The sequence below is a fragment of the Loxodonta africana genome, chromosome 1 (genome assembly GCF_030014295.1).
Source record: "Loxodonta africana isolate mLoxAfr1 chromosome 1, mLoxAfr1.hap2, whole genome shotgun sequence".
Classification (NCBI taxonomy): Eukaryota; Metazoa; Chordata; class Mammalia; order Proboscidea; family Elephantidae; genus Loxodonta; species Loxodonta africana.
The window spans coordinates 213,163,336-213,185,536 of NC_087342.1; the positions used below are offsets into that span (position 1 = coordinate 213,163,336).

Below are 22,201 nucleotides of genomic sequence, written 5' to 3' on the forward strand. Positions count from 1 at the left end.
TTATAGTAGAAGGAGCCCTGGTGATGCAGTGCTTAAGCACTCAGCTGCTAAAGGAAAGGTGGTGGTTTGAACCTACCAGCTGCTCCATGGGAGAAAGATATGGCGGTCTGCCCTGGGGCAGTTCTACTCTGTCCTATAGGATTGCTATGAGTCGGAATCGACTCAACGGCAGTGTTTATTTATTTATTTATTTTAATAATAGAATCCCAACTTTTACATAAATGGGTAATTATTTTGTACCTGAGTGAAAATGGTATGCTCCCCTGTTTCATTTTTGTTAGATTGGGCAGGATTCCGGTGTTCCCAAATGATTTTCCTGTTGGTAACGAGGTGGTAGAAACCCTGGCTGTAGAAACCCTTTGCCTTTGGAGCCAAGGCCTCATAGGAGGAAGCTGCTTCTGATGTTAATTTTAGCGTGTTATCATGTTCTCATTGTCTGCCAGGCACTGTGCTGTACGTGTCTCTTCAGTGCTGACTTTGTGCCTTTGGAAGCATGGAAGCTTGTAAAGCCTAGGGGGCATAACGGTAAATCTTAATTTCAACACAGCCGTGTTGTATAGGGTGAATTCTACTGCAATGCCGTACCCAAAGTGACTTCAGTAATAAAGTTGTTTATTATCTCACATTTCGAGAAGTCTGGAGGTAGGGTTGTTTGAGTGGGATGGTGGCTCAGCATCTCACCATCTTTAGTCTCCGCCATCCTCGGTGTGCTGACTTTCACTCTCAGGCTTGTTGTCTCATGGTCCAAGCTGCTGCGGGAGCACTCAGCATTACCTCCCTGCATAACTTGGTTTTTAGGCAGGAAGGGCGGTTTTCCTACACTTGTCCCTTTTTTTTTTTTAAATCAGGGAGAAAGGCCTTTCTCAGAAGACCTCAGCAAACTTGCCCTCTTGTGTCACTGGCCAGGATTCAAACACTGGACCACACCCTGGGTGCAGGAACATTTTCAGTCTCTGTCGTTGTGGTCCGGGGTGCTCAAACAGCAAAGGAGAGGTGTGTGTGGGGGGGTGTCTTTTGGGTGGACAACCAGTGTGAGTGCCGCAGTAACTCAGCCTATAGCAAAGATTCCTTTGCTTAATTCCTGCACAAATAGAGATTTGAGCACATCAGTTTATTATAGTAAAAAACAGTTCAATCTCATTATTAGAAAGCTTATTTTTTATATAGTCGAACTCTGCCCCCTTAAAGTTCAACACCTGTGTGCTAGTTTTGCTTTCTGGAGCAATATAGAGTCACATCACCTTTGTTTTTCATGGTACCTCTTTGGTATTTGAGGATAGCTTTCGTATTCCAATTTCTATTGTCATAAAATCCAGAGGGCTCTTAACCACGATTAAGAACGTGACATGGTTTCCAGACCCTTTAATATCTTCAGTCTGCTGTAGAAGTCACTATTAGCTTGTCTTGAAATGTAGTGCCTGAGTACACTAGTCATGAGCCTCAAATAGCTGCTTCGTGTAGTGCTTTGTTTATAATACTTGCTTAATAAATGATGGCTTGTTTCCCTTTCCTCTCTATTGGTACTGCTGGTGGTGGTTTTTAGCAGCTCAAGGTATAGTGGGGCACTCATTTCCTATAAGCTGGATGTCTGTTAATGCAGCCTGACATCACTGATGCTTTGTAGCTGCCGCCTCACTCTTGGCTCATATTAAAGGCAGAAATCGACTGAGTCTCCAAGGTCATTTCAAATGCTTGATTTCTGAGGGAGTGCCTCTTTGAAAGACTAAATAGAACTCTGCTTTTAAGATGATTGGAGAAGTATGCCACTGTTTGAGCGATACTGTGACCCCTGGGTATTTTCTAGAGTGCCACAAAATCCCTCAAATAATACAAGAAAAATTTACCTTGATGAAAAGACAAATGTTTGTAATTCACTAGAAACATTTTAAGTGAAGTTTCTGAAAAGAATCAACAACAACCACCTATGTTGCTGCTTAAAGTACTCAGAAATTTTTTTGAGAAGCCTTGTGGGTAGGATATAGGTAAGAGTATATAGGTAGGAGACCACCCAGGTTTGAATCCCAGCTCTACCATTTATTGCCTTTGTGACCTTGGGTGGTTATAAAAGCTTTGTGAGCTCAATCCCTTCATCTCTAAAATAGAATAATGATAGTACATAATTCATAGGGTTGTTGTGAGAATCCCCTGAGTTCATAATATGTACAAAGCACTTAGAAAAGGACCTGGTATATGGTCAATAAGGAGCCCCGGTGGTGCGGTGGTTAAGCGCTCAGCTGCTAACCAAAAGCTTGGTGGTTTGAACGTACCAGCTGCTCCATGGGAGAAAGATGTGGCAGTCTGTTTCCATAAAGATTACAGCCTTGGAAGCTGTATGTGGCAGTTCTACTCTGTCCTTCAGGTCGTTATCAGTAGGAATTGACTCCATGGCAACAGTTTTTTTTTTTTATCTCATGTTTAAAACCCTTCGCTGGCTCTTAATTGCCGGTCAGTTAAGCCCAAAGTCCTTCATGTATTCTGCAGACTGTCTGGTAACTGGTCCGTATGATTCTTGGCCTGTCAATCACCCCTCCTGCCTTTTTTTTTTTTTCTGCTAGTCTAGCAACCCCCAACTAATTGCATTTTGTAAAGCGTGGTCATCCTTCCTTTGTACTTCCTCTGCCAGGAAAACTCCTACGCACCATGCTGCTCTTCTCTAGGAAACCATCCCTTCCTAACTGGATTAGGAGTCCCCCCGATGAATTCCTGCACTTAGCACCTAGTAAATTCTTTGGTTGCCACCTGTCATCTTCTGTAGCCCTTACTAGACTGAAAACTCCTTAAGACTGTCACTGTGTCTAGTTCATTTTCATATCATGAGCCCAGCACAGTGCCTGGCATATTGTAGGCTTAGTCATTACATATTGAGTGGAAGAATAAATTAACTTTAGGAATGTTTGTACTTGTTCTTTTCTGTTATCATCTTACCATGCTTGGTTTTCGTTGTCCACACCAGTTTATGAAAATAAAAGTAATTTCTTATAAAATTTAGAAAAATTTTATTTATTTATTAGCATTGCAATATTATATGTCTTCATATTTTTAATTGTATGATCTTATTTTATAATATTTTGTGTGGTTTCTATATTTCTGGGTTACCATTTTGGGGAGTATTTAAAAACACATACCTGGTGGGTGTTTTGGTTGGTCCTTGAGCCAAGTGTAACAGTAGAAGGAGATTAATGATAGTGGTAACATCTGAATCTTAAATCAGGTTTGATGCTGTAAGTGCGGAGCTGCTGAACTGGATTTTGAAATCCAAGACTGCCATTCAGACAACAGAGATAAAAGAATATAAAAAGATGCAAGAGACTTCAGAACTGAAAAAGAAGCTGAAGGTAAAACATAAAACAATTATATCCTAGTGAAAAAAATATTTTATTAGGCTAGATTTGATATTGGCATAGAGATGTGATGGTATCTAAAAGCTTCCTGCAAAATAAATGTGGCCATAAGCTAGCTTTTAGAGCATTGTAGTAAATTTCACATTGATTTGAGCTAGCTCTTGTAAGATCCATTGTGGAGGAGGGTTTTGTTTTCTTCCTTAGCCAGTGAAATGTGCAGGAAGGAACACTTCCTAGGGCAATCCAGTTAGTATGTGTTACTAGTTAGATGTACCTTAGAGTTGCCATAGAGTTGATTCCGACTCATAACGACCCTATAGGACAGAATAGAACTACCCCATAGGGTTTCCAGGGAGTGGCTGGTGGATTTGAACTGCTGACGTTCTGGTTAGCAGCCAAGCTCTTAACCACTGTACCACCGGGACTCCATATCTGCCCAATCTGGTACCTAATAATTTATGAATTTGTGTATGCCAAAGGTTTTTTGCTTTCTGAATACAATGAACCATTTCAAATCTCAAAACTCTTCCAATATATTCTCTTCAGAGAACAGACACAGTTTTAAAAAATAAAATCCCTATGGAGCACAGTTCTACTCTGACAAACACGTGAGATTACCATGAGTTGGAGCTGACTCCACGACATCTGGCTTTTGGCATTAGAGAGTGTAGGGAGTCTTAGCTCCATTACTTTGTACCCTTATGTGTGTGACTGAAAATTAGGACAGGAGATTGAGTACTTCTGTGTTGTTGAGGTTCATTAAGTCACTTTTCATCCTTTCTTGAAATTTTTGGACACCTTGTGCAAGTCCGTGTGAGCTTATGTATCAGCAGTGGAAATTGTCTTCCAAGAGCTTGGAGAACAGTTAAAAAACACAAGATGTGCATGAGTGTCTGTGATGTAAGTAAGGAATTGGTAGCTACTGTAGAAACTGAGAGGAGACCAGGATTGCGGTTGTCCCTGAATAGTAGTGAAGCCCTCTACCTCACAGGCCAGGAGGTGCTGAGCTGGAACTTGAAGGAGGATGGTACGTCCAGCTGAGTGGGTGGGCACACCGGACAGGGGGAATCCGAAAACAGAGGCATGGAGATGGGCAAATGTAGTGTGATCTGTGAAACAAATATTTTATTTTATTTAGTGCTTGGCGTGTGTATAAAATAGTAGAGAGTTAAGGTTGGAGAGGTGATTAGAGGTCAGGCCCTGGCCAACTTTGAATGTTTAGATGAGAAGTTTAGACTGATTTCTACCTTACCATTCCACTGGAACTGCTCCTATTGAGGTCATCACTCACATTTGGCTTCCAAATCCAAAGAATATATTTGAGTTCTCGTCAGACCAGCTTCCTCTGCAGCATTTGCCACTGTTTGCCGTTCTCTCCTTAAACGGTTATAGTGCCTTGATGTCTGTGCCAGGGTGAGCTTCCTAAACCGTAAATCCGATCAGGTGACGGCCATTTTTTTTTTTTAATTATGGTAGAATATACATAAACCACATTTATCATTCCTAAGTATACATTTCAGTGGCATTAAGTACATTCACAATTGTATAACCATCGTTACTATTTATTTCCAGAACTCATTAAATTATTGCTTATTGAGTACAGTGTTTTTATTTGGGGTGATGAAAAGTTCTGGAGAAAGTTCACAGTTATTTTTATGGTGTGGCATATACTTGGGTTATACATGTGAACGGATATCTTAGATTTCAAACACAATTTTAACTGTTTCCCCTCGTAATTACAGTGTAGAATTATTTTTCTCATAAAAGAAACCCAGGTTTTATAGTTGCTGTGGGTTTGTGATCATCATTTGATTGAATTTACCTTTTCAGGTTTATTCATCTCTAGGGTTCTGGAGAATAGACTGGAATTGTACAGATTAGTATTTTAATATTCTCTTTGGTAAACTTTCATTGAAGTACCTAAAAAGAATGTGGGAGGCTTATTAGAGAGATAAACTTAAAATACCGTCAACATTATGTAGAGGAGATAGTTTGCAATATTCTAATATTGGGAGTTTATTTTCAGGAATTAGAAAAAGAACAGACAGAAAGAAGCCCTAAACTGGATGAATTAAGCCAAACCGGACAAATCCTTTTGGAGCAAATGAGAAAAGGTAAGACCCTTAATTAATTAATTTTTGGGGAAGGTGGTCAGAATTGTTTTTATTATTACTATCCTTTTTTTGTTTTACTTTATATGAAGGCTTACAGGGCAAACTAGTTCCTCGTTAAACAATACACATATTGTTCTGTGACATTGGTTGCCAACCCCACAACTTGTCAGCACTCTCCTCATCTCGACCTTGGGTTCCCCATTACCAGCTTTCCTGTCCCGTCCTGCCTTCTTGTCCTTGCCCTTGAGCTGGTATGCCCATTTAGTCTCGTTTTGTTTTATGGGCCTGTCTAATCTTTGGAGTGACTTCAGTGCTGAGTTAAAAGGGTACCTGGGGACTGTATCCTTGGGGTTTCTCCAGTGTCTGTCAGACCAGTAAATCTGGTCTTTTTTGTGAGTTAGAACTTTGTTCTACATTTTTCTCCAGCTCTGTCTGGGACCCTCTATTGTGATCCCTGTCAGAGCAGTTGGTGGTGGTAGCTGGGCACCTTCTAGTGGTGCTGGACCCAGTCTGATGGGGGCTGTGGTAGTTGTGGTCCATTAGTCCTTTGGACTAATCTTTCCCTTGTGTCTTTGGTTTTTTTTTTCTCCGTTGCTTCAGACAGGGTGGGACCCAGTGGAGTATATTAGATGGCTGTTCACGAGTTTTTAAGACCCCAGACGCAACTCACCAAAGTAGCATGTAAAACGTTTTCTTTATAAACTATGTTATGCCAGTTGAGCTAGATGTCTCCTGAGACCATGGTCCCCAAGGTCCCTGAATTTAATAAGACAATTTTTTTACGTAGTATCACTGAATAACATTTACAATTCAAAAATCAGATATTTATTTTAACAAACCTAGCAGCTCTGTGGGAGAAAGACCTGGCAATCTGCTTCCTTAGGGATTACAGCCAGGAAAACCCTATGGGGCAGTTCTGTTCTGTCACATGGGGTCACTGTGAGTTGAAACTGACTCGACGGTACCCAATCACAACAACAACAACAACTCTCTTTTGCTAGAAAAGCATTTCTCAACCCTTTTTTTAAGGCAGCACAATCTTTTTTTTTTTTTTCCCAAATGAAATCTTATGCAGAGAGTGATTATATAAAATGGGTAAAAGCAAAGTTGTTCTGCTTTTGTATGGGGGTCAGAACCTAAAACTCTGATAATTCAGTAGAATGGTAAAAATCCTCTGGTGTACAAGATTTTAAAATCTCATACCCTGAGATTTACGCACTGGGGATATTTTTTGGATGAGGTGGCATGAGAAAGCTACTTTGGCAACATTGCAAATATGCTGTATTGCGATAAACTCATTAAAGTTATTTGATTCTTAGTCACTTGCAGTGCATTTCATTAATTCCCTACAGGAATTTTTAAAATAAATTTGAGAAGGTGTTACTTGTGTTTGAGATTTTTACCCACACTAGAATTTTTTTTTTTTCCCGTAGCCCTCTGTGCTCCAGATGAGTCTAGATATTAATATTACTGGTCTGCATTTGTGCATATGATTCTCTCTTTGGTGTAGCCTGCAAAGACATTTTTAGTAAGCCTACTTCTAATTCTAGTCATAGTAACTGCTGTAGAGGTCTGCTGTAGTTCTCTTTGATAAAAGTCACACGTACCTAAGGCAGGATTATGAATATCACTTTGACAAGAGTCTGCAAAACAAGAGTGTCCAACATCTTTATTTTCTAATTTTTTATCGTGGAAACTGTAAACATATACGAAGCATATGGAATAATATAATGAAGCTCCTTGTACCAATTACTTCATAATTAACAATATTCTGCAATTCTTGAATTATCTATGCCTCCCTACTCCTCATCCCCTTGATTGTTGTTATGACTACTATTATGTTTTTTACAGTTTTTTTTTGAAGTAAAATTTACTTACATTGAAATGTATTAAACTTAGTTATGCAGTTTTGACAAACAGTTACACCTTTGTAGCCTGCACATACCTATCACTCTTTAGAACATTTCCATCTCCTCAGAAAGCTCTTGGAAACCCTGATGGTGCAGTGGTTAAGTACTACGGCTGCTACCCAAAGAGTCGGCGGTTTGAATCCACCAGGCGAGTGCTCCTTGGAAACTCTACGGGGCAGTTCTACCCTGTCCTATAGGGTTGCTATGAGTCGGAATCGACTCGACGGCAGTGGGTTTGGGTTTTGGTTCAGAAAGTTCTTCGGTGTTCCTTTCCCATCAGTCACCCTTCCTCCCCTTAGGAAACCACTGTTCTGATTTTTTAAAAAAACTTAGATTATTTTGCTTTCATCCTTTTAAACATTTTTGTGTATTAGGAAAAGGATTATGAGAAGGTACCCCAGTATATGCCTATTTATGTTAAAATTATGCAAATGTACTATTGCCAATATGTGTATTAATTATAAGTAAAGCTGAATTTCTTTCTTTTTTAAAAAAACAAGATCAGTAGAAATAGTATTTTATTTAAAAACCCCATCTAGGGGACTGTTAGTTACCTTTGGGTGTGGACACCCCACTTTGAGATTATTCTCTCAAGTATTTACTTGAAGAGACCCAGAGACTCAGGGCCGTTGTAATTTCTCTTGAAATGCTGATGCCTTCAGTAATTTTAATAAATTGCTTAATGAATTCACGCCAGTTAAACAGTTGTAGATCTTTGTTCCTTACCGCAACTTTGTAGATACCTTGGGACTCAGTTCTTGTCTGGTGAGAATGTAGGGTAACTTCAAGAGCTTGCCTGCTGACTTGATCACCATTTTCTCTGCCAGCTTTTAGTAGTTGTGGCAGAATGAGTGTGCTAAGACTGATGGTTGGGTGGGGGAGGGAGGAGGGAGACTATCTAGGGGAGAAGGTCATAAGAGGTGATATATGACACTGAGAATAGTAGCAGATTGGAAAATCTGAGACCTTGGGTTCTCCTGCCCTTTTCTAGCTTTGTGTCCTTGGGCAAGTCACATAATCCCTCTGTTTCCTCTTCTAGAAAGTGAGGGAACTCCCACTAGCTGAGTATAGCTTTTGCTTGATAAGATCGCGGTATGAATAGGCAGGTCCTAAAAGATGTCAGGAAATTGAACTCATGGGAAAGGACACTTGGAAAGGTCAAGTCACTGTTGGGGAATATATAGGGTGTGGTTTTATAATACGGTAATAAGCTTGTGACCTAATGTACCCTTGTCTAATTTCATAAAAATCTGTTGTATTTTGCATCACCTTTTTTTAAAAAAAATCTTTAGTAGGACCTAAATGTATTCATTAGAGAACTCTGATTCTATTTAAAAGACCTATCTGTTATTAAACATTTATGATATAGGCATAGGAAGCTGGGAAATGGGGGGCATTGATCTGAATAGGCGGAATTTTTGGACAGCTTTTGTCCAAGAAAGTCATTAAAAAAGTAAACACCACCACCACCAACAAGCAATAACAACAGACCTGGAGAAGAAGGGGAATTTGATTTCTAGAATTGCCACGTTATATTATCTAAAGTAACCATTATTTACCAAAAAATTATGAAACCTGGAAAAGGCCCAGAAAACTGTAGCCCATAAACAGGAGGAAGAGCAGTAAATAGAAACTGACTCTGTGTGTTCTCAGTTTAACTTGCTCAAAAAAAAAAAAAAAAAAAAAAAAATTGGGGGGGGGAGGGGGAGGGTTTCTGCCTTTTGCTAGTGAGGGAATAAAGAAATGTTTTTCTCTGTTTTGCATTGTCTCCCCGTTTTATCCATTCTAATTTTTATAGTGTTGCGTATTACCCCTCCACATGGGGTTAAAACCTGTTGCCGTTAATTCCGACTCCTAGTGACCCTGTAGGACATGCAGCCATAGCTCTTAACCACTGTGCCACCAGGGCTCCCTATGTGTGGTTAGTGCTGTTAATTCTCTCACTACTATAAAACCGGAAATGTTGAACAGAAATGAAAGCATAAGTAGTATGATTTTTTCCCCCAGAAATTTGAAACAAATATAGGAACACTGATAATTAATGTAGAGAGAAGTTTTTACACAGCGTAATTTGACTAGTGTCTGGCTAGGTAAGAATGTAAATGTTGTTAGGTGCCATCGAGATGGTGCCAACTCATAGCGACCCTGTGTACTATAGAAAGAAAACACTGCCCCATTCTGTACCATCCTCACAGTCCTTGTTATGCTTAAGTCCATTATTGCAGCCACTGTGTTAATCCATTTCATTGAAGGTCTTTGTGTTTTTCACTGACTGTCTACTTTAACGAGCATGATGTCCTTTTCCAGAGACAGATACCTCCTGACAACATGTCCAAAGTATGTGAGATGTAGTCTTGCAGTCCTTGCTTCCAAGGAGCATTCTGGTTGTACTTCTTCCAAGACAGATTTGTTCCTTCTTGAATGTAGATAAATGTCAAATTCTTCAGTAAAACATGTGTTCAAATAATCATGGCACTGTTTTCCTCATATCAAATCTGGTAGGACTTTTTGCCTTGTGCATTTGTTAACTTTCATGATGTCTCATATGGCATATAAAAATTAAAAAAAAATGAAATAACCTGTTTTGTTTGAATTTCAGGGATACAACTACCTGGTTTTCTTGATTAAGCTTGTCTTGTTTCTGGAGATCTTCAACTAATAGAGTAGTTGGGCCCTTGGATAACATGGCTTTACAAGTTGTTAAGCCTGTGGCTTTTGTTGATGGTCCTCTGTTTTGTAAACGTTTCTTTTGGTTTCAGTAGAGCTCTATATTCTAAAGTGTCAGTCAAGTGAGAATAAGTGGCAGGACTTTGTTATGTTTTGTCTGTTTTAGATAATTAATATGATGCTATGCCATTGACTTGGCTTTCGGCTAGTTACCGTTTAAGATTTGGGTCTTCTATAAAAAAAAAAATAGGAAATTTATAACTCTGCACCTCTGGAAATAAGACAATTATTTTCAAAGGTAGTGAACAGCTTTCATTTTTTTTAGATGTCAATTATGCTTTGATCGTTAGCTGACGCAAATCCAGCCTACAATATCTCAGGCTTAGAGAAGGATGATTTAAATTTTTGAGAATTGGTTTGAGGGGGCAAGATGAATGGACCATGAAACATTGTCAGCAAATAAATAAAGGCAAGAACAGAAAGAAATTTGTCCAGCTTGCCTAGTATTATAAAATGAGTACCTTTTGCCCATTTTCATATAAGCTGCCATAATTTCCCATCTTAGAATTTTATTGACCAGCTTAGTTGTCTTGCTTGTTTAGCATAAATTGCTCATGATGTAAAGATAAAGTAGCTGTTGGAAAGGCTGATGTTATTTCTTTGTCCACATAGAATGCAAATGACTTGGCATAAGCAAATCCTGTATCTCCACTCTTCAGAGAGTTTGTCAGGAAAATGGTGATTTGTTTTATGACCCCCATTAACAGGGGTAATTGAACATGGACTGTGATGTTCTGGTTTTGCCTTGGTCTCATATTCTATTATTGTGAGATGGTGAGCAGTGGATTCCAACATGTGCCGTGGGAGATAGATTCAAACTATGCCATGTCCTGCTTGCATTTCTAGTTTTCAGTGGGTACAGTGTGTTATAGAAATTTCTAAAGTCGTGTAATCTGTGAATCATGAGTGATCTTTTGTTTTATATGCTGTTTTTTTCTTTGAGCTCTCCTTACCCTGGGTTTTGGTTGCATATGTTTACAAAGCTGTATTGTATCACCTCCTACTCAAATAGTAGAAATGTTAAGGCCATCCTTTCATCATGCATGCTCTTCTTAGAGTATGGAGATTCCTTTGCAGATTTGCCATAGCTTCTTATAGTAATTTTAAGGATTTGATTTTCCACTAAGGGAAGGTCTACGATAAAACTTATGGTTATGTACAACTTTACTATTTTCATGAACATCCTCTATGGAAAATATAAGACACATTTTTAAGATGCCAGTAGTAAAAACAGTGATTTTTTTCCCCCTGCTCTGTTCTTTAAAGTAGATGATCTTTTTTTGTTTTTTAAATATTTATTGTGGTTTAAGTGAAAGTTTACAAATCAAGTCAGCCTCTCATACAAAAATTTATATACACCATTCTATATACTCCTAATTGCTCTCTCCCTACTGAGAAAGCACACTCCTTCCCTCCACTCTCTATTTTCGTGTCCATTTCACCAGCTTCTGACCCCCTCTGCTGTCTCATCTCCCCTCCAGACAGGAGATGCCCACATAGTCTCATGTGTGTGCTTGATCCAAGCAGCTCATTCTTCACCAGTATTATTTTCTATCCCATTTTCCAGTCCAATCCCTGTCTGAAGAGTTGGCTTTGGGAATGGTTCCTGTCTTGGGCTAACAGAAGTTCTGGGGGCCATGACCTTCAGGGTCCTTCTAGTCTCAGTCAGGCCATTAAGTCTGGTCTTCTGATGAGAATTTGGGGTCTGCATCCCACTGCTCTCCTGCTCCCTCAGGGGTTCTCTGTTGTGTTTCCTGTCAGGGCAGTCATTGGTTGTAGCTGGGCGCCATCTAGTCCTTCTGGCCTCAGGCTGATGTTGTCTCTGGTTTATGTGGCCCTTTCTGTCTCTTGGGCTCATAATTACCTTTTGTCTTTGGTGTTCTTCATTCTCCTCTGATCCAGGTGGGTTGAGACCCATCAATGTCTCTTAGATGGCCGCTTGCTAGCATCCCAGACGCCAGTCTCCAAAGTGAGATGCAGAATATTTTCTTAATAGATTTGAGTATGCCAGTTGACTTCAAATGTCCACTGAAACCATGGTCCCCAAACCCCCGTCCCTGCTACACTGGCCTTCGAAGCGTTCAGTTTATTCAGGAAGCTTCTTGCTTTTAGTTTAGCCCAGTTGTGCTGACCTCGCCTGTATTGTGTTATCTTTCCTTTCATGTAAAATAATTCTTATTTACTATGTAATTAATGAAAACCCGTCTCCCTCCCCCTCCCTCCCTCCCCCCCCAACCATCGAAGAATATTTTCTTCTCTGTTGAAACTATTTCTCTAGTTATTATAATAGTGGTCTTATACAATATTTGTCCTTTTGCAACTGGCTAATTTCACTCAGCATAATGCCTTCCAGATTCCTCCATGTTATGAAATGTTTCACAGATTCATTGCTGTCCTTTATCGATGCATACTATTCCATTGTGTGAATATACCATTATTTATTTATTCATTCTTTCATTCCGTCTTTTTGCTATTGTAGACAGTGCTGGAGTGAACATGGGTGTGCATATATCTGTTCGTGTAAAGGCTCTTAATTCTCTAGGATATATTCCAAGGAGTGGGATTGCTGGATCGTATGGTAATTCTATTTCTAGTTTTTTAAGGAAGCGCCAAATCAATTTCCAAAGTTGTTGTACCATTTTACATTCCCACCAGCAGTGTTTAAGTGTTCCAGTCTCTCCACATCCTCTCCAGCATTGATTATTTTGTGTTTTTTTGATTAATGCCATCCTTGTTGGAGTGAGATCTAATCTCATTGTAGTTTTGATTTGCATTTCTCTAATGGCTAATGATTCTGAACATTTCCGCATGTATCTGTTAGCTACCTGAATGTCGCCTTCAGTGAAGTGCCTGTTCGTATCCTTTGCCCAATTTTTAATCAGTTATTTGTCTTTTCATAGCAGAGTTTTTCCAGTATCATGTAGATTTTAGCGATCAGACGCTGATCAGAAATGTCATAGTTAAAAGCTTTTTTCCCAGTCTGTAGGTGATCTTTTTACTCTTTTGGTGAAGTCTTTGGATGAGCATAGGTGTTTGATTTTTAGTAGCTCCCCATTATGTAGTTTCTCTCCTGCATTGTTAGTAATGTTTTGTATACTGTTTATGCCATGTATTAGGGCTCTTAGGGCTGTCCCTATTTTTTCTTCCATGATCTTTATCATTTTAGATTTGATATTTAGGTCTTTGATCCGTTTTGAGTTAGTTTTTGTACATGGTGTGAGGTATGGGTCTTGTTTCATTTTTTTTTGCGGATGGATATCCAGTTGGAAACTCTGGTGGCGTAGTGGCTAAGTGCTACGGCTGCTAACCAAAGGGTCGGCAGTTTGAATCCACTAGGCGCTCCTTGGAAACTCTATGGGGCAGTTCTACTGGGTCCTATAGGGTCACTATGAGTCAGAATTGATTCGACGGCAACGGGTTTGGTTTTTTGGTTTGGATATCCAGTTACACCAGCATTGTTTGTTAAACAGACTATTGTTTTCCCCATTTAACTGACTTTGGGCCCTTGTCACATATCAGCTGCTCATATGTGGATGGATTTATGTCTGGATTCTCAATTCCATTCCATTCGTCTATGCATCTGTTGTTGTACCAGTACCAGGGTGTTTTGACTACTGTGGCGGTATAGTAGGTTTTAAAACCAGGTAGAGTGAGGCCTCCCACTTTGTTCTTCGTTCTCAGTAGTGCTTTACTTATCTGGGGCCTCTTTCCCTTCCATATGGAGCTGGTGATTTGTTTCTGTATCTCATTAAAAAATGTCATTGGAATTTGGATCGGAATTGCATTGTATCTATATATTGCTTTTGGTAGAATAGATATTTTTACAATGTTAAGTCTTCCCATCCATGAGCAAGGTATGTTTTTCCGCTTATGTAGGTCTCTTTTGGTTTCTTGCAGTAGTGTCTTGTAGTTTTCTATGTATAGGTCTTTTACATCTCTGGTAAGATTTATTCCAAAGCATTTTATCTTCTTGGGGGCTACTGATATTGATTTGGTTATTTCCTCTTTGATGTTCTTTTTGTTGGTGTAGAGAAATCCAACTGATTTTTGTATGTTTATTTTGTATCCTGATACTCTGCTGAACTCTTCTATTAGTTTCAGTAGTTTTCTTGAGGATTCTTTAGGGTTTTCTGTGTATAAGATTCTGTCATCTACAAATAGAGATGCTTTGACATCTTCCTTACCAGTCTGGATGCCCTTTATGTCTTTATTTAGCCTCATTGCTCTGGCTAGGACCTCCAGCACAATGTTGAATAAGAGTGGTGATAAAGGGCAACCTTGTCTGTTTCCTGATCTCAAGGGGAATGCTTTTAGACTTTCTCCATTTAGGATGATGTTGTATGTTGGCTTTGTATAAGTGCCCTTTATTATTTTGAGGAATTTTCCTTCTATTCCTATTTTGCTGAGAGTTTTTATCAGGAATGGGTATTGAGCTTTGTCAAATGCCTTTTCTGCATCAGTTGGTAAAATCATGTGGTTCTTGTCTTTTGTTTATATGATGGATTACATTATTTGTTTTTTTAATGTTGTAACATCCCTGCATACTTGATATGAATCCCACATGGTCATGGTGAATTATTTTTTTGATATGTTGTTGAATTCTATTGGCTAGAGTTTTGTTGAGAATTTTTGCATCTAAGTTCATGAGGAATATAGGTCTGTAATTTTCTTTTTTTGTGGAGTCTTTACCTGGTTTTGGTATCAGGGATACGCAGGCTTCATAGAATGAGTTTGGGAGTATTCCGTCCTTTTCTATGCTTTGAAATACCTTTAGTAGTAGTGCTGTTAACTCTTGTCTGAAAATTTGGTAGAACTCTGCAGTGAAGCTGTCTGGGCCAGGGCTTGCTTTTTTTTGCTGGGAGTTTTTTGATTACCTTTTCAATCTCTTCTTTTGTTATGGGTCTCTTCAGTTGTCCTAGCTCTGTTTGTTTTAGTTTAGGCAGGTAGTGTGTTTCTAAGAATTTATCCATTTCTTCTAGGTTTTCAAATCTGTTAGAGTACAATTTTTCATAGTAATCTGGTATGATTCTTTTAGTTTCAGTTGGGTCTGTTGTAATATTGCCCATCTCATTTCTTATTCAAGTTATTTGCGTCTTCTTGTGTTTTTCTTTTGTCAGCTTGGCCCCTGGTTTATCAATTTTGTTATTTTTTTCAAAGAACCAGCTTTTGGTCTCGTTAACTCTTTCAGTTGTTTTTCTGTTTTTTATTTCATTTAATTCTGCTCTAATTTTTATTATTTGCTATCTTCTGGTGCCTGAGGGTTTCTTTTGTTGCTCTTTTTCTGTTTGTTCAAGTTGTAGGGATAATTCTTTGATTTTGGCCGTTCTTTTTGTATGTGTGCATTTACGGATGTAAATTGACCTCTGAGAACTGCTTTCGCTGTGTCCCAAAGGTTCTGATAGGAAGTGTTTTCATTCTCATTGGATTCTCTGAATTTCTTTAATCCGTCCTTAATGTCTTGTATCACCCAGTCGTTTTTGAGCAGGGTATTGTTCAGTTTCTAAGTGTTTGATTTCTTTTCTCTGCTTTTTCTGTTATTGATTTCTACTTTTATGGCCTTACGGTCAGAGAGGGTGCTTTGTAATATTTTGATGTTTTTAGATTCTGCTAAGGCTTGCTTTATGACTTAATATGTGGCCTATTCTAGAGAATGTTCCATGTGCACTAGAACAGAAAGTATACTTGGCTGCTGTTGGGCAGAGTGTTATGTATATGTCTTTGAGGTCAAGTTGGTTGATTGTGGCATTTAGATCTTCCGTGTCTTTATTGAGCTTCTTCCTGGATGTTCTGTCCTTCACTGAGAGTGGTGTGTTTCAGTCTCCTACTGTAATTGTAGAGGTGTCTGTCTCACTTTTCAATGGTGTTAGAGTTTGTTTTATGTATCTTGCAGCCCTGTCATTGGGTGCATAAGTATTTAATATGGCAGTATCCTCCTGGAGGAAACCCTGGTGGCGTAGTTATTAAGTCCTATGGCTGCTAACCAAAAGGTCTGCAGTTTAGATCCGCAAGGCGCTCCTTGGAAACTCTATGGGGCAGTTCTACTCTGTCCTATAGGGTCACCATGAGTCATAATTGACTCGATGGCCCTGGGTTTGGTTTTGGTTATATCCTCCTGGTGTATTTTCCCTTTAATCATTATATAGTGTCCTTCCTCGTCCTTTATGGTGGATTTAACTTTAAAGCCTGTTTTATTGGAAATTAATAACTGCCACTCTTGCTCTTTTTTGATTGTTGTTTCCTTGATACATTTTTTTTCCATCCTTTGAGTTTCAGTTTGTGTCTCTAAGTCTAAGGTGTGTCTCTTGTAGGCAGCATATAGACCAGTCATGTGTTTTTATCCATTCTGCCACTATCTGTCTCTTTATTGGTGCATTTAGTCAATTTACATTCAGCATAATTATGGATAGGTATGAGTATTTTTTTTTTTTATGAGTATAGTGTTGTCATTTTGATGTCTTTTTTGTGTGTTGTTTATAGTTTCTTTTTCCCACTTAATTTTTTGTGCTCAATACTTTATATATTATCTTTACCTCTTATTCGTTGTTGATTTTGTTTCTGCTGAGTCTCTATTTTTTTCTTGTATTTTATTTTGGTGAGTAGGATGATTAGTCTCCTTTGTGGTTACCCTAACATTTACCTGTATTTTTTTTTAAGTTTAAACCTATTGTTTCTTCCTATTGCCTTGTCTTCGTCACCATGTGAAAAAATTTATGATTACATTTCTTACTTAGCCCCTCTTTATTGTTTTAATGTTGTCTTCTTTTACATAATAACATCACTGTTTCCCTGTTTTGAGTGTTTTTTTAACCTTGATTTATTTTTGTGATTTCCCTGTTTGGCTTGACATCTGATTGCTCTGTCCAGTGTTCCAGCCTTGGGTTATTACCTGATATTATTGATCTTCTTTAACCAAAGAACTCCCTTTATTATTTCTTGTAGTTTTGGTTTGGTTTTTACGAATTCCCTAAACTTATTTATTTGGAAATATCCTAATTTCACCTTCATATTTGAGAGACAGTTTTGCTGGATATATGATTCTTGGCTGGCAGTTTTTTCCTTCAATGCTTTATATAAGCCATCCCATTGCCTTCTTGCCTGCATGGTTTCTGCCATGTAGTCTGAGTTTATTCTTACTGACTGTCCTTTGTAGGTGAATTTTTGTTTATCCCTGTCTGCTCTGAAAATTCTCTCTTTATCTGTGGTTTTGGCAAGGTTGATTATAATATGTCTTGGTGACCTGCTTTTAAAACCTACCTTATGTGGAGTTTGATGAGCATCTTGGATAGATATCTTCTCATCTTTCATGATATCAGGGAAGTTTTCTGCCAAGAATCTTCAAGAATTCTCTCTGTATTTTCTGTTATCCCTCCCTGTTCTGGTACTCCAGTCACTTGTAGGTTATTTCTTTTGGTAGAGTCCCACATGATTCTTAAGATTTCTTCATTCTTTTAAATTCTTTTATCTGACTTTTCTTCAAATATATTGGTGTGAAGTGCTTTATCTTCATACTCACCAATTCTGCCTTCCACTTGCTGAATTCTGCTCCTCTGACCTTCTATTGAATTGTCTAATTCTGTTATTGTCAATCTTCTGAATTTCTGATTGCTGTCTCTCTATGGATTCTTGCACCTTATTGAGGTTTTCATTATTTTCTTGAATAACCTTTTTAATTTCTTCAACTACTTCATCTGTGTTCCTTGGCCTTTTCTGTGTATTGCCTGATCTCCTTCCTAATCTCGTTTCTGATTTCTTGAAGAGTTCTGTATATAAATCTTTCGAATCCTGCATCCGGTAATTCCAGGAAGGCACCTTCATCCAAATGATCTATTGATTCTTTTTTTTTTTTTTGAGAGCTTGTTGAGGCAATCATGGTCTGTTGCTTTATGTGACTTGATATGACTGTCATTTCTGAGCCATCTGTAAGTTATTGTATTAGTTTATGTTTCCTTACTGTATCCTAGCTTCTTTGTTCTGATATGCCCAAATGGGTTGCTTGAATGAGGTAGCTTGATTATTTTCACCTTTGAAGCTCTAACGTCCTGTCGCCAGATGGCTAGAGCTGTTATCAGGTATATCAGTCTGGGAGTCCATTCACTTTTCTTGTATGAATTCAGCTCAGGTGTCCAGATAGTTGATCATCAGGTATGTGGTGATGTAGGCTCTGTCCTACAGTCTTAGAGGGGCAGGGGTGTTTGGTGTAGGTACTGGTATTTGTTTGCAGCAGGGAGTCATGCTCTGAACAAGGGGGAGGGGGTAGAGAACTGTTCCCCGAGCGTCTGTGAGGAAAGCACAGCCCTGTTCCCTAGAGTGTACAGGTGGGTGGGTTCTGCAGATGGACCGTGCCACCCAGTGGTTTTGGTTGTAAGGACTGGGAGGTACCAGTTATCCTTGGACCCCTGTCACAGGTGGCTGGGTGACCTGAGTGGAGCCACCAGTCCTCATGCCCCTGATGTGGCTAGGTGAGGACACTGTTTTAGGCAAAGTGGTATCAAATATCAAACACCCACCTCTCCACTGCACAGCTGAAACAGTTACAGCCTGCCAACAAGGACCTATTCTCCTGAAATAGGCCCACACAGGTCTATGCAGGGGGGAAGGTATTCAAATTCCACAGGCTGTTTTTGCCTAGATAGGAGCTCCTTCTTTCCTGAGCTCCCCCAGTTAGTGGAGCTGGCAAATTATCTTTTCCCCCAATTGTGAATTTATTCTTACTCCAAGACCAGGAGGATGGCTCAGGGTGCTCAACTGGGCCTATCTCAGGCGCAGGGAAATTGACAGGCACTGAATCCAGCTTGAGGGCAGGAGGCATGGTAAAGTATACGCAAGTACTTAGCTTTTGCCGAGAGCGCCATTCTTCTCTGATTCTGGGGGTGTGAGTAGGCTGTGCGGCTGGCTACTTCTCCCTGAGGAAACTGTGGCTGAATGCTATCACCAGCCCACCGGTGCCACTCCTGGGAATGGTGCCTGAGGGATCCCGGTGATTAAGGTCCAGTAACTCCTTTCCGCTTCTGAACCATCTCTCTCTCTCCCCCTGTCGCTCAGTCTGTTTTCTAACTTTGCCTTTGGTGTTCCGGGCTTCTAGCTTGTCATCAATATAATCTTTTCACTTGTTTTTTTGGGTCTTTGTTGTAAGAGGGATCGCAGAAAGCGACTGGCTCTTTTGCAATCTTGGCCCTGCCTCTCTAAAGTAGATGATCCTACCACAGTGTTGACATTTTATACGTTTGCTTGTCTGTGTGTAGCATGTCCTGTGGATTTTGCTGAAGCTTCTGGGTCTGGCTGCTGGCTTCGCATTCCTGTATTCTCCAGGTTGCTTCCAGCAATGAGGATTCTTGCTATTCATTTTGGAATTCATAAGAGACTGTGGTTCAGTCAGTGAAGGCTCGAGCTGCCTCCTGGTTTTTATAGCCAGCTATCTTCTTCCTAGTGCCAGAGTGTCTGCTATCTGATGCCATAGCCCCCAGACAAGTCCAGGTACTAATTTTATTTACGTGGCTCAGACTTGATGTTAGCAGAATGGTAGGACGCCAAGGGTGGAAACATGCATTGTATAGAAAAGGCAGTTACCAGATCTCTACTGAACGTGTCTTGTGACAGCCACACCTGTCTTTTTTTTTTTTTTTTCAAAGTAATTAATTTATGGTGCTTATGTGAAAGTTTACAAATCAAGTCAGTGTCATGCAAAAACTTATACACACCTTGCTATGTACTCCTAGCTGCTCTCCTCCTAATGAGACAGCACATTCTTCCTCTTCACCCTGTTTTCCCTGTTTCCATTCAACCAGCTTCTGTCTCCCTCTTCCTTCTCACCGTGCCTCTAGACAGGAGTTGCCCACATAGTCTCATGTGTCTACTTAAGCCAAGAAGCTCACTCCTCACTAGTATCATTATCTTATAGTCCAGCCCAATCCCTGTCTGGAGAGTTGGCTTTGTGAATGGTTTCAATCTTGGGCTAACAAAGTGTTTGGGGACCATGACCTCCAGGATCCCCCTAGTCTCAGTCAGACCATTAAGCCTGGTCTTTTTATGAGAATTTGAGATCTGCATCCCACTGTTCTTCTACTCCATCAGGGATTCTCTGTTGTGTTTCCTGTCAGGGCAGTGATCGGTGGTAGCCGGGCACCATCTAGTTCTTCTGGTCTCTGGCTGATGGAGTCTCTGGTTTATGCAGCCATACCACTCTTTCAAGCTCCTCCCTGCCCGACTTTAATTAAGAAATGAAAATAAATTGTGATTATTTTTTAGTACATAATTATAATTTTTTTGTTTTTGTGTTAAAAGAGAGTTAATGTAGTGATCATTTTATGTGACATTGCCTCATTATTTTGAGTGTTAGAATGTTTATATCAAATTTAAAACAAGTTTTATAGTATATGAAATGCCTGCTTATTTTTCATGTCTGCCCAGAAGGTCTTCCTGCTGAAGAAATAAAAAATATTCTGGAGAAGGTTTTATCAGAATGGAAGAAGCTATCCCAGCATTTGGAAGATCTGGCAAGAAAGATTCAGCTACAGGAAGAAATAAATGCTTATTTTAAGCAGCTTGATGAGCTTGAAAAGACCATAAAGAAAAAGGAAGTGTGGATAAAACATGCTTCCTTTTCAGAACCTCCCCAGCAGTCCTTGCCAAGTTTGAAAGACTCCTGTCAGGTAAAGAGCCAACCATCTGGAATCATGAGAGAATTCTGAGTCCTGTATTTAAGAAAGGTGCTCATTGTATCATGAGCTTTGGGTTAATTCTGCTCTGATTAATCTTCTGTGAGGTTGTTCATGTTCAGTGAGTATGTGACCATCTTTTGTCTTACATAGCGGGAGTTAACAAGCCTCCTGGACCTCCACCCTAAAATTGAAATGCTACTTGCGAGCTGCTTGGCCCTGAAGTCTCAGCCTTCTGCTCCAGATTTTATCCAGCAGAGCCTAGATAGTGTTCTGGGCCGCTACCAAGCTTTGAAACAGGATTTAGAGGATCGTCAGCAACAGCTAGAGAATGGTAAACACATTCTGTTGGTTTTCTTATTTGATGATTCAAATATCTCTTTTCTCCTTTCAGTTTGCCTTAATTTAAAAACTTCTTCCAGTATTTATACCTTGGGTAGACTTGCTTACTTTCCACCAGCCTTGCGGTTTTTCTCTGAGTCCTCTATTTTCCAGATCTTAGAGCACATTTTGACTGTTTCTTGAACTCAGACTTGTTTGTGAAACTGTAAACAGATTTCACTTGCCCTTTAATCATGTTACTAGGATAGAGTGATATTAAGTGGTTAGTTACACAGGACCTGTTTTTCCCTTTGATTAGTGGAGGCCAACTAATATCATTACCTGTAGGACTACAAGAATGATCACTTACTGCTTCTGTTTGGTCAGTGTGGTTCAGTTTTGCTCCAAATGATCTAATTAAAAAAAAATAACGTTCCTTTTTTTGGAATCTGAAAAATTTTTGAGATTTCTTCTGGAATAAGCCCATCTTTGGAAGGTTTTCTGTTAAAGGTTTTGAGAACTTATCCATTGTGCATTATATTTTTTCCTCCTCAGCTATTGTTTAAGAATCAGGTTGTATTGTGTAATGTTACAGGTGACCAAAAGCCTAACTTGTTGCCATCAAGTTAACTCTGACTCACCTCGATCCTGTAAGATAGAGTAGAGCTGCACCCATAAAGGAGCAGCTGGTGGATTCGAACTGCTGACCTTTTGGTTAGCAGCCTTTAGCCTTAACCACCGCGCCATCAAGGCTCCATGTTACGGGTAGTGCATGTTAAAAAGGTACAGTACAAATTTAACCACACCCTCACTTAGCAACTGTAGGTTCTGTGATAACTTTAAGAATCTGTGTTTGCACATAAAACAAATGTGTCATGCTTCCTTTCTTGTGGAAAGATATTTGGAGACCACACTTTCTGTTCATTGAATTAAATTATCCAGAATGTAAAATAAACATTTGAGAGTACAGTACCTTCTTCTCACTTTACTGTTACACAGCAAGCTTACATATTTTGACAAAGATCACAGGCAGCTTAAACATTTAGCTTCTTAACTTTGTCTGCTAGTTGGTTTCATATCTTTGTGGTTCCAGTGAACCAACTTCCTTTTCACATGAGCATTGCTTGTATGTG

General features: G+C 39.4%; 1 protein-coding gene across 13 annotated transcripts in view; it reads left to right on the top strand.

The window, feature by feature from the left end:
• Positions 1-22,201, top strand: part of UTRN (utrophin) — a 616,684-nt gene that overhangs the window by 172,751 nt on the left and 421,732 nt on the right. For 12 of the 13 annotated variants that reach the window (XR_010323082.1, XM_064291826.1, XM_023551169.2 and 9 more), the window contains 4 exons: positions 3,212-3,335; positions 5,368-5,455; positions 20,500-20,741; positions 20,901-21,081. Coding sequence is in view for 12 of the 13 variants with exons in the window: in XM_064291826.1 (XP_064147896.1) it covers positions 3,212-3,335; positions 5,368-5,455; positions 20,500-20,741; positions 20,901-21,081 (635 nt within the window). In the remaining variant the exon portion in view is untranslated. The remainder of the gene's footprint in view (positions 1-3,211; positions 3,336-5,367; positions 5,456-20,499; positions 20,742-20,900; positions 21,082-22,201) is intronic. The other variant, XM_023551084.2, reaches the window with a different exon arrangement.